This window comes from Buceros rhinoceros, unplaced genomic scaffold (assembly GCF_000710305.1).
Source record: "Buceros rhinoceros silvestris isolate BGI_N320 unplaced genomic scaffold, ASM71030v1 scaffold18708, whole genome shotgun sequence".
Lineage (NCBI taxonomy): Eukaryota > Metazoa > Chordata > Aves > Bucerotiformes > Bucerotidae > Buceros > Buceros rhinoceros.
In genome coordinates this window covers 46,260-59,074 of record NW_010426614.1, presented here as the reverse complement: position 1 = coordinate 59,074, position 12,815 = coordinate 46,260, and the positions used below count along the sequence as shown (strand labels likewise).

The window sequence follows — 12,815 nt, the reverse complement described above, 5'->3', positions numbered from 1 at the left end:
TCTTCCTTCCCCTTTAAATCCCTTCTGTCTATAACGAGACAGAAGGATTCGTTAAGGTAATTCGAGGAGTTGTTATTACCTCGGTCCCTCGACCCTTAACATGCAGGTGTCAGTGTTGACATTCTGTTGCTCAGCTGATTTGTTCAGGATGGTGGAGCAGTCTTGATTTTATTTATTTAAATTGTATCTTTCTTCCCAGCAGCTTTGTTCATCTGTAGACCTTTGGTAGGCACAGCTGAAATGCATGCTGCTCGTGACCATGAAGTCAAATGGAGTGGTGGCTCTTGCTACAGTGCTGCTGTTGTAAAATACCATAGTTCTTTTGTACTCTTGCAACATGTCATCACTACGATTCCTTTTCCCCTTCCTTTTTACATTTGACTTGTGGCAAGCACAACAAATGCAGCAGGTAATAATGCAGAAATGAATAATGGAAACAAGCTTGAGATCCACTATCTGAAAATAATGGCATTATTTTTCTCCCCTCCTCGTTCCCCTCCACAAGAATTTCTTATTTCTCTAAATAATCTAACTTTCTCTAGTATGTTGTGCTCTAGTATGTACAGGTGCTCTGTACGCCTCAATACAACAGCTGAAACTCATTCTATAGAAAGAAAAAAAACCCAGATGGACAGATGATACCATCTTTTCCCTCAGTCCTGAGACTGCCTTGATCATGCTGGTGTGAGCTGCAGTCTGTTTGGCATCCAGGTTCCTGGCTGAATGCTCAGAAATAAGAGTAAAACCAAGGACAAGAAGATATTTCATTTAGTCCCTTGTGCCTGCTCTGCCACTGCCCTGAATATGACTGTTTTTCTTCTTTTCAGTCCTGAAGCGGTAAGGATCCTGCTTACTGAGGTGTCAGGAGATCTGCTCTGGCTCTTGCAGTGTTTCTTCCATCAGTTCTGCTGGAAGATCAGAGGAGAGGAAACTGTGTGAAAGTTGTGTCTGCTCTGGGAGCTATGACTGGAGGGCTTCTAAATCTAATATCAAGCTTTTGATGCTGGCATTGTTCCTCTGAACAGGGTCCAAAGACCAATTTAATATTCTTGTGGAATTGTGTCACTACATTAGATGAACCTTCCTCCCAGTGAGCTGGTATTCATTAAAAACTGTCTTCCTGGCAGCAGGGCCTTGAAAAAGTCTTTTTCAATGTGACCGTAGTGCAGTCAACAGCAACAAAAAGTATCTTTTTCATCAAGATATTACACATCCATAGATCTGAACCTTAATGCCACCTGGTCCCTGAACCTGAGGGGAAGGATGCAAATCCGTTTCCAGTATTTGTTTGCACTTTGCTCTGACAGCCACAGGAGTTGCAGTTCATGCTGTGCTGCGGGTGAAATGGGACCCTGTAGGTCTGTGAGTCTCCATTCAGGCTGTTTTCTCCAAAGCCAGTGTAGGCTGAGGATTCTCATCACCTTGCAGGGCAGACCCGGAGCCCCTCATCACCTTATATCTCACCTAGTAATTGGGTTTTACTCAAAGTGTGTTTTGAGAATTACGAGTGGAGTCTGCAAGCAGCAGAAGGGGCTGCCACAGCACTGTACATCTTGTAGGTACATCAATATATCAGCATTAAATACTCTCTTTTGTGAAAAGAATAATTCTGATAATTTATTTTCGAGTGTAAATAAAATGACGTAACCCACAGAGCAGCTCTTCCTTGCTATCAGAAAAGATCTGGGGTGGTGTGTGAATTACATAGTTTATTGGTGGCTGTAGTTGTTACTCAACCAGAAGCAAAGTTAATTTGAACCTTGTTTTATTTCTCCTCTGCTCTGTGGCTTTTGAAAATCTGTTAGAATATACAAAGCCTGAGGGATGTATTTCAGGAATATCTGATCTGTGTGTCTTACTTCATACTGTTCTCTCACACGTAGTTTCCAGTGCACTTTGGTGATTGAATAAAGAGATGCAACAAAAGAAAACTCTCAGAAAATTTGATGTAATGTGTCACTAATGCCAGAAGAGGGTAGGCCAGTTCAAGGGAAATTTGCTTGACTTTTGTGCAGGTAGTAACTGTTTTTGGAAGAGCGCTTTTCATGCACTGAAGATCTTGTCATTGCAAGTGTTGGGGTATTTCGATTGTCCCTGTGGCTGTTAGTGCTGGTGATTATTTTTGTTTAAGATTATTTTTACTACTGCATGTTTAAAAGCTCATATTTTTTCTCTTCCAGCTCCTATGTTAGGTTTGATATACTTCGAAGGATAATGACTAGGTTTTTTGGAATAGAAGTTATCATGGTGATGGGGATCACAGACATAGATGACAAGATAATAAAAAGAGCCAATGAGGTACGTGTTTCTTGTGGTCTTTGACCCAAATTTTTGGTATTTTATGTGGCTACTTATGTGGGAAAATTAATCTGTTTTTTGTTTGTTTGCTTGAGTTTGGGTTTGATTAGTAAATAATAAATGTTGAGATTTCTGGTTCCCTATGGCTGTAGTGGGCCTCGGAGTGTGGAGGGCTGGGTGTTGAGAGCTATGTGGAGGTAAACAAGTGGAGGGTTGTGTGAGGGGAAGAGGCAGGGAGGGCTGTATTACAGCACCCATGGTCAGGGTCCTCCTGCCCATGACCCGGGTGTGGGAGGCCGGTGGGGAACAAAAAAATGAATCCTCAACAGAGTGAAGGGTACCTTAGCCCAAAACTTGAGAGCTAGGAGGCTTCTGACTGAGTTCTGGAGAAGTAGTGTGTGCAGTTATTCGTTAAAGGCAGCAAATATAGTATCGCCACATGCGAGGCTGAGGGCGGTTCCTGAAGGGTGCTGAGCACCATCTAGCTGCAACATCAGTGCGTTGGCAAGCTTATCAGTCTTGTCCGAATTCGTCATCTATGTGAAAGTTGACATTGAGTGTAGGGGTAAGTCTTTATAAGACTGGGGCTGTAAGTGGTTCTCAGTTGGATTTTGATTAGATCTTTTTTGCCAACTGAGCTTGGTGAATGATTATTTCAATTATTTTCTTTGTTTAAAACTCTTTCAGACCCTGGAATGATAAGGATGTATTCTGTGTTTTATTCTGTGATTTGAATTTTTTGTTTTGTTTTTAGAATTTGCAACTCACATCTTCTGAATTGTAAATTTAGTGTGTTGGATAGAATAGCAGTTGCAAGTTTTAAGCTAGTTTCTTGGAGCCAGAGAATTTGACAGCTGTCACTTTTATTTAATCTTTAAGTAGACAGTTACAATTGCAGTTAAATATATGGCATTGAATTAAAACAAATAGCTGCTTCTGTAGAAATACATGTGTGTTCCCTTCGTCCATTTACTTGCAGTGTTTTAAGGAGGTAGGCCATCTTCAAAAAAAACCCCAAAACCGGGCATTTTAAATCTGCGTGTGTGCATTTTAAAATTCTCCTTAATGTCTTGACAATAAGGAAGATTTTATGTTTGAGGAGGGAGAAATGACATGATATTTTAGAAGAATTTGTGTTTATCTACTGCATTCTTTGGTTCTTTGGAATAATCTTTTCATGGCTTTTTTGGTGACTTTTGGAAATGCCAGCTCTGCTCTGCACATTTTGTTTGGATGGCCCAGGCCTCTACCTCAGTAGCTTGATTTTATTGTTGGGACATCTGTACCTGAAGCATTACAGTGGTAGGATCAACACGCCTAAGCTTGTTCTCCATCCTCTGGTCAGATTCATATAGCGAAAACCTGAACGTTGGGCATCTAGTCTGTGATGAGGGTGCTGCATGCCCTCTGTCTGGATGAGAGGAATTTCTCCATCTTCCACCCAGAGGCACCTTTGTGTCTCTGTTGATTGAAGAAACAGCTGAGCTTTGTAGGGAGATGAGTCTGGTCGCTGGGGCCTGGAAGAGCATTCTCTGGTCTGTAGGCAGAAGCATGCCTTCATTTTTCAGTGCTGAGCACCTTCCTTGTTTCATTGCTGGATTAACATCTGGTCTGTCTTCATCAGAACTCCTGCCTTGTACAGGAGCTTGTCCACATAGTGATACCCACCTGAGCTCTGAAAAGCAGACCCCTTAAAGATGCTCCAGTAATGAATTGGAAGTGATGAAACTGGATTGATATTGTTAACAGTTCAGTTATTTGCAAGCTGGAGAGACTGACAGTATGTTGCCTTATTCCCAGTAGGCTCTCCTCAGAGAAGATGTAAAAGCTCACGTTTGAAACACTTTGATGTCATGCTTTTGCTTGCTAGGGCAGGTTTTGCTGTCATGCATCTTTCAATCCCTGGCCTCTTCTGAATATTTGAGAACAAATATCTTGTCATGTGCAAATTGTCTCTTTCCTTTCAAGTTGCACTTTCTTGTTACCTCTGCGAGGATTCCTATTCCTGTCCATCGTCCTGTGAATGAGAAATGAGGAGAAAACACTTGAAGTGGCGCATTTGAAAAAGCATGGGACTTGCTTTCGCTTTATTTCCCTTAATTATACTGAGATCTATGAATAACCATCATCAGCTCAAATATCTTATTTTTCCTAATCACTGAAAATTAATATCCTGTCTCATCCTGCAAGTCTCTGATCTGTCTTTCTGACATGTAGGTGGTATCAGTGTCCCCTGCCAATAAGCTGAATGAATTTTGTGTCCTGTGTGCTGTAGTGTAGCTTACTGGAAATGGAAGACCCTGTCGAGAAAAATAATGAGGGAGAGAAGAAGTTTATTATTTCAATCTTTGGTTGTGTTCTCGTAAAAGATAGGTGTTCATATTTTGGCAATACAGAAGCATAAATGGAATACTACTTTTAAGTTATTTATAACTTACATCTCCTCCCCGTGAATGTTAGATTAATGAGCTTTTCTGACTCTTCACCTTGGGGGCTCTGTAAGTCTTCCAGTTAGCTATTAACTTTGATAAAAGATTGCAATATTTTATATAATTACTTGATGATTTACTAATCTCCTCTCTGTTTCAGATGAATATATCACCAGTAGCTCTTGCTCTTATTTATGAAGAAGACTTTAAACAAGATATGGCTGCCTTAAAGGTACATATACTCAAGCTTCTCAATTTAGGAGTATTTTAAAGCAATTCTTTGACAGTTTGATCTGAAAAAAAAAAATTGATTCTTGTGTAATGAAGTGTGGCTTGGAAGCAGTACTGATTTACTTTTGCATTCTCCTGGACGATATTGCACACCATTTGAGAAAGGAAATGGCGGGAGATACACATCCTAGCTTTGGAACAAATCAGTTAAATTTCTTTAGGAACACGGATTCCACCTCCCCTCCCCCCGCCATGCAATAGAGCCTTGCTTCTCAGATAGTATGTATTTACTATAATGCAGAAATAGCCTGATCTAAAGCATAGGAAACATCAAATATTCTTTCATTGATTTCAGGTGACTTTGCTTCTTGTCCAAAATACTTTTCAGAAGCAGGGAGTAAACCACTGGTGAAAAGTAATGGATTTTTTTGCCACTCCTCAATTTTTTCCTTTTTTTTGTGTGTGTGCATTATCTTAAATGCTGCTTATGACCTTTTTATGATACTTGCAAAGTTGGTTTTTTTTTTTTTTGAAAGATAAAATTGAGGCGAATGTTCTTTAAAGCTCGTTTCTTAGAATGAAAGGACTTGTCAGCAGTGTGTTTCATTCAGGCTAATAAGATGTTACTCTTTGTTTAAGGTCCTTCCTCCTACAGTATATATGAGAGTGACTGACAATATTCCTCAGATAATTTCCTTTATAAAAAAAATAATTGCTAGTGGACAAGCTTATGCAACCTCTCAAGGTAAGACTTGTATCAAGGCAACTCCTTCTTCAGCACATGTACAGGAGATAAATGCTCTTAGTAATCCTGTTTTGTGATCGGGTGAGATACCCTGTGCCAGGCTTTCCTTCTGTTGATTAACAGACGAGGTATGAACAACTTGTTTGTGATGACATGAGTGGGCAGAAGAGCCATCGCTCAATTTCTAAGTTAAATGTAGCTCATTACTTAATTTAATCGTTTACCGTAATGAACTGCTATCTAAGCTCCTGTGGGGAAATCCTGGCCTGGCTTGTACAAGGTTGCTGGAGGAACGTCTTAGCTCTAAACAAGAGGTGGGTATTTCCTGATATGCTGTAAAATATGTTCCTGCAAAGCACAGTGTGTGGAGATTTTTTATTTTAGCAGGGCTGTTGGGTGTAGAAGGATTTGAGAGCGTTATAACTGGAGTAGCAGTAGGCTGCACTGCAGTCAGGGAAGGGATTGCTGATTGTGCATGGGCAGGGAAGAAGTCCAGAATGCAAAGTTATCCTATGTGTAGAATGAGCACGTGCGGTGAGGTTACTGAAAAGCTGGTAACATGGAAACATCTGCTGCTATTTCTGCAGTGTTTCCAAATCGGAATTTAAAATGGGAGTTGAAGGGTGTTTTGTTCTGTTTTCAGGGAAATGTTATCTCCTTACCATTAACGTGACCCATCTTTGCTATAAAACTAAACATTTCTTTCCTGTTAGGCAATGTTTATTTTGATGTTAAGTCTTGGGGAAAAAGATATGGAGTATTAACTACTATTTGTCCTGATACCCAAGATGAAGCAGGTAAGTTCGTGGCACCACCTTCTTTATACTAATGCATTGTTTGAATGTCTGACGTATCTATACATAAACTTTCATTCAACAATTTGAAAGTTTTCTAACCGGTCGTGTATAGCCAACTTTTTTGTTAATTAAGACATTGCTTTTGCAATTATTTATTGAGGCACTCACTGTTGCCAGTGCAAGAGGAGGCTTGGTGGCCTCTTTTCATTCTTGGTTCCCTCTATACCTTTGGGATTCTAATCCATTTTCTTTAAATACCAGGGAGTGGTACGTAGAGATTTCATAGTGAAGTGGTGGTCTCAGCCCTTGTATTAGCCAGCACTGAGATAGTCAAGGGTAAATGCAGGGATGCCTCATCTACCATGTGATTGTGTGGGCAGTTGCACGGCTTTGATGCATGCTAACCGCATGAGTTTGCGTCTTTCATTACTTGCCATTGGACTACTGCTAAGCCGCCTATTTTTGTGAGGGTGAGCAATCTCCTGACAGACTGTGCTAGAGCATGCCTATACCCCAGGCTCTGCGGGGTTTTTTGGTGCAGTTGTCTGACTGCTGAGTAGGTTTGCTGTGCTTCTTTGTAGTTTCTTAAGTTGGGTCTGACCGAGTCTCTGCGTGGGAGAATTTGGTGCAGGTCTCCTGCATCCTTTTGCATGCTGAAATTCAGCATTTCTTCACTGAAAAAAACATCTTTTTGAAATGACTGAAAATGCCTGGCAGGCTGATGCTCAGGTGAATTGCAGCCAGAAGCTTCTCACAGCTCCACTCTGGAGTTGTTTCAGCATTACAATTCACAGAGGGAATGTGTTTTGTCAACAGTTATTTAGAGGCTGTTACTGACTACAAAGGCAGACAACAGCCTACTGGGCTTCACTGGGAAGAGCATTGCCAGCAGGTTAAGGAAGGTGATCTTTCTCTGCTCAGCACTGGTGAGACAAACCTGGGGTTCTGGATCCAGTGCTGGGCTCTGGAGTAAAAGAGGAACATGGACATAGTCTCCATGGACACGAATGTACTGTCCATACCATACATGGAGAGAGCCCAGCAAAGGGCCATGAATACAATGGAGATACTGGAGCATATTTTGTGTGTGGAAAGGCTGAGAAAGCTGGGACTGCTCAGCCTGGAGAATAGAAGGCTCAGAGGCATCTTATCTATGTGTACAAATATATAATGGGGGGAATTAAAGATGATGGAGCCAGGCTCTTCTCAGTGATGCTTGGTGACAGAACAAGGCAATGGGCACAACCTGAAACACAGGAAATTCCATTTAAACCTAATAAAAACTTTTTTACTCTGAGGATGGTTAACAAAAGAACATGTTGTCATGGAGTCTCCAGCCTTGGAGATACTCAAAACCTGACTGGACACTGTCCTGGGCAGCCTGCAGTAGCTGAGCCTGCTCTGAGCAGAGTGTTGACTAGAAGATCTCAAGGGGGCTTTCAGCCTCAACCATGACTGATTTTGTGTTTTACTCTGTTTCCCCTCAAGTCGCTTATAACTAAATTTATGGTTATTTCTAAAGATTTGGTTGGTTTTTTTGCTTATAACTGAGAAGGTGAAGAGTGCTTTTTTGTAGCAGAAACCAAAACAAAATAAAAAAACAAAGGAGGGATGAAGTTGACATCAGCCAGAGCATGGCAAACAAGTGAGAAAGCCAGTATGAAGATTCATAACTCTGAAACTAGAGTTATCTTTCTGTCCCTTTATTTCTAACCAATTTTGACTGATGAAGTAGGTGTAATGGATTTTTGTAATGTGCTTTCCTTAATATTGCATGACATTCCAAGTAAAAACTGGCTGTGTATAATATCAATAAAGTACAAGCTGAGTGGCTCAAGAAAAATGGCCATCTAATAGATCTCCAAAAATAGCTGTGAATCATCATTAAAATGTGTTTGATACTGGAACGCTCCAGGGATTGGTTCAGACCCAGTGATATACGGCGGTTTTGTTAGGAATCTGAAATAAGTAAAGAAGTAAATTTAGTGTCAACTGCTGATAAAACAGATAAGCAGTGTTCAATAAGGCAACTTAAAACAGTGCAAGCTGCTTTCCAAGCTGCATCCCCTCAAGCCAGATATGTATATCTGCATCAGTCAAATGCAGGTCATCTATTTGTCAGCAAAAAAATGCACCGTCCAGAATCTCATTCTGTAGCTCCTGCCAGGGAGTGGTGTGTATCCAAAAGGAGGTTGGAAGCCACTGGAGGTAAACCATTCTCTCTGCAGTACTGTGGCAAAAAGGGCTGCATCCTTGGCTGTGTAGTGGAGGAAGCAACAGGTACAGCTGGGGAGGAGACCTTTGCAGAGAATTCACTGGTGAAAACTATGCCAGAAGGTTACTACTGCCTAAGAATAGTTTTGATTCTCATCTCTGTGCTCTTCTTGGTTTTATGGAATATGAACCAAAGGCTATTTGTGACCCAGAGAAAAAAAAACTGTTGTTTTTTCTTTTTGTTGTGGATTCTGTTTTGGTTGCGTTTGTTAACTTTTCTGCGGCAGTGCAATCCAGTTTTGTCCTGGCTGATAAATAAATAACTAAATGAATGATGTAAATAAAACCAGAGAAGACCAAAAGTACTAAAAGGATAGGCTGTATTTAAAGGATTTTGAATCCATCTTTTTAGACTGCAGAAATCTGATTCAATGTTATTTTTTTTCAAATGCTTGATTGAGAAACTGGAAGCCCTGTATAAGAGTGGAGGGAGGAGAGTTGCAGGAAAAGTAGTTGAGTGAAAGAGATTAAGATATGAGTAGTTCACTAAACACACATTTCAACTTGTTTTCAGTTGCTCATTTTATTTTCTTTGTGACATCTCCCATTAACAAATTGTCTGGTTTTGGCAGTTGATACTGATAAACGACATGGTAGAGATTTTGCCCTGTGGAAGGCTGCCAGACCTCAAGAGCTATCTTGGACTTCTCCCTGGGGAAAAGGAAGACCTGGATGGCACATTGAGTGTTCCACAATATCAAGGTTAGATTTCTTGGATTTTAAATCCGGTGTTGTTTTTTGTTTTCAGTCACAGTACAATAGTAGCAGCAGCAGTTTTGAAAGTGTTCTTTCTGATCAGTAGAAAGCACTAGTTTTAATCTGAACACTTTGTGCAATTTGGGATATCCCATGTGGCTCAAACAAACTCCACCTTATGGCATAGGTGTCTTGCTATGTTTTGGCACTTTCTCTTGAGACAGACTTGGGTATTTAAAATATGCATGCAGGATCACACAGTTGATTAGCAAGTCTTTTAACCTGAATGGAGTAACCAAAGTTTCAGTGAAAGTTATGGTATGTCTTTCATTTCCCTCCCTTGCATTTCTTGGAGTCTCCATCAGACCTAGTCCAGCTGTGTCAGGAGAACAGAGTATGGGATTCCATCCCAACTCCAGGAGCATATGAGATCTTGCTGGCTTTACCTCAACGGCTGTTGTGGATGTTCGTGTTAATCGTCTAAGTGTTATTCAGCTTTCTTTAGACAGTCAGACACGGTATTAAAGGCTCTGATTTTTCCGTGGCAATATATTCTGTGGGCACGATGTGAATTGTGTGTAGTAGCATTTTGCTTATGTAGTTGGTTTAAATTAATTTGCTTTTAATTTGGAGTTTTATTTTTTCCGCAGGATGATAGTACTTTGTCCTGCAGTGTATTAACTTATGACCGATTACTTTGTATTTTAAAAAAAGAGACTTCAAATCTTCTCTCCTGGAAGATTGGTACTGGTACTTAATTTTGCTTCAGTCTCAGATCTCTTTTTTTTTTTTGGAAATTAATAACAAATTAGTTAGATTTGGCCCTGTTTAACTTTTCAACCCAACCTGAAAGCAGATGGAACAGGTGCTTTAGGCTTCTCTTCATAGGTTTTTGCTGATGCACCTGGGGTTGTTAGTCAACTAATTATGACAGTTGTGAAAGCGTTTATAAGGGTGATTTTCTGTCTGTAAACAGCTTCAGCACTGTGAAACAGTTCATAAAGCAACTGGATGCACAAAAACATGCTCCATTTGAAGTGCAGCCTGTGACAGGTAGTAAGTGCCTGTTACAAAATGGCCTATCTGCTAATGCAATGCTGTTTACAGTCTGCATTTCTTTCTGTAAAATCTTACTTTACTGTGGCTGGATGAGGCTCCAGCCATGTTAATAAGAGTTGACCCATGTGGAGCATACATGCAGTAATCTTGGACTGTGAAAAACAGAGATCTTACTTTGCTAAGTTACCTAAATCATTTTGCTGTCCCTGTCAGCTGTCCAAGGCCCATTTTGAGCAATACCTACTTATCTGTCTGCTTTGCCAAAGATCTCAAAGCACTCTAAGTAAGCTAGGTGAACTAATTTTGAAAAGTCTTTGGAGCGTGCCTGGAGATGGTGAATGGGAAGGTCATTGCTCTCTAATGCAGCCCTGGAGGAGGGAACCACTGCTGTGACTTAGGTCTGATCTCACTAGGAGTTTTTACCTTGTGGTGAGAACAGCTGCTCCTCCTCTAGTGCCTGAGTGTTTAGCAGATCCATCTCTCCCCACGTATTAATGGTTTTGTTGGAGGAAACAGCAAGTGGCCAGTGCTCCTCTGTAGAAGAGAAGGCATGAGCCAGAGCCACTTCTGGGAAGATCAGTGTTTAAGTTGGTTTTGGAACAGTCAAGAGGAAGCAGAGGGGCATGAGCTTGGGAAATGGTAACAACTGGACTTTTTTCCCCTCCTCTTTTCTCCTCATTTTCCTTTGTTCCTTTGCCCTAACAGCTTCTGAAGAGCTATTGTGAGCCAGGGTGTTAACGGGGTGTTTTCTGTCCGTTTTTGGGAGAAGTATTAGTATCTAGCCTGCTACCAGGAGCAACTTGTTAACGTGACATGTAGAAAGACTCTTGTGTGCACACAAGTCTGGGGGTGGAGTTGGGGGGGAGGGGTTGCGGCTTGCCTTTCATTTTCCACTTGTGTAGACCTTAGATCTTCCCTGGTTGAGTGTCCCTGGTTTCTGGGCAGTTAGCATTGATTTACCTCCCCATGAGTAGATGACTGTTGTATTTGTTTAACAGATGGGCAAAATGGAATTATTCACGTGCCCAGCATGACCTAGCAGGGACTTGCTGGAGCAGTGGACAGAATGGAGCAGCCTTTACTCCTGGGACGTAACCAAAAAGTGTCTAGGTTTGTCCTATTGCCACATGAATATCTTGCTTCCAACCACCAGTATTTGCAGAGAGGCCTGTGCCATCCAAGCCCATGGGTGACCCACACTGATGCATCAGTGCTATTGGGATGAGAGGAATGGACTTGGGAGATCAGAGGCACTGACACATTCTTTTGACATTATGACAGTATAGGATTAAGCATTTTTTATCATGACTGCATACAGTATTGCCTAAATTCTTACAGAAAAGATACAAGGGAAAGAATAGTAACACCAAATTTACGGAAATGTTCCTCACTTTGAAGTTGTTAGGTTTGCACATGAAGGCAGCTGTCTGATACTGAAACTGTAGCAGAACAAGGAAATGAGATGTCCTCCTTGCCATTCTTCAAGTTAGAAAAATAATTGCTCCTACTAAGGAGAACTAATTGCAAGCAGATACAGGTCCTGGTGCAGTCTTGGTATCAAAGATCCATGTAAAGTCTTGTTTTAAAACCGCAGTCATTTAATTGTACCCTTAAACTCATGTTATTTCATCTTATTCTTTTCTGCATTTCTTTTTGTGAAAAGCTTTTGTAGTGTTCTACTTACCGATCAGGAAAATATTGTTACAGTGCAGTGTTTGGAAAGCAGCTGGACATCCATACCGGTGGAATAGACCTCGCATTTCCTCATCATGAAAATGAAATCGCACAGTGCGAGGTGTATCATCAGTGCGAGCAATGGGGGAATTACTTTTTGCATTCTGGTATGTAAAATGCTAATCACCTGAGAGGCCTGTACAAATATAACAGTTTGGGTTTTTAGGTTTGTCATTTGTGTGGTGTGGAAACAGATGCTCTGCTACAGTGACTGAGTTCCTGTTCTTACTCAAAAAACATAGATGAGAGTGAATCTTGTAACTGTACAAGGAATCCCTTCATTAATAAAGCAGTCACAGTGAAATACTCCTGAAGTTCATACGGGGAAATCTCCAAATAATAACGGTATATGCATTGCCCATGTACAGTGTTTTCTCCTAATTAAAAACGTAGAAAGAAGGGTTGTTCCTGTAGAGTCTCATTCCCTTTAATTTGAATTTCCTGATAATTTGAGGATACTCTTTGTGATAGGCTTCTTTTTTAATTGTATTTTGGCTGATAACAGTCCTGCAGGACTGTTTTGTTGTCCTAAAACCAAACATTCCCGCTGTC

At 40.8% G+C, this 12,815-nt stretch overlaps 1 protein-coding gene across 1 annotated transcript in view; it reads left to right on the top strand.

Moving 5' to 3' along the window:
- Positions 1 to 2,180: 2,180 nt before the first annotated feature.
- Positions 2,181 to 12,815, top strand: part of CARS2 (cysteinyl-tRNA synthetase 2, mitochondrial (putative)) — a gene marked incomplete at its 5' end in the record, with an annotated part of 33,072 nt that continues 22,437 nt past the window's right edge. The window contains 6 exons of the mRNA XM_010141591.1: positions 2,181 to 2,298; positions 4,888 to 4,959; positions 5,598 to 5,703; positions 6,417 to 6,500; positions 9,347 to 9,476; positions 12,237 to 12,370. Of these exons, the coding sequence (XP_010139893.1) occupies positions 2,181 to 2,298; positions 4,888 to 4,959; positions 5,598 to 5,703; positions 6,417 to 6,500; positions 9,347 to 9,476; positions 12,237 to 12,370 (644 nt within the window). The remainder of the gene's footprint in view (positions 2,299 to 4,887; positions 4,960 to 5,597; positions 5,704 to 6,416; positions 6,501 to 9,346; positions 9,477 to 12,236; positions 12,371 to 12,815) is intronic.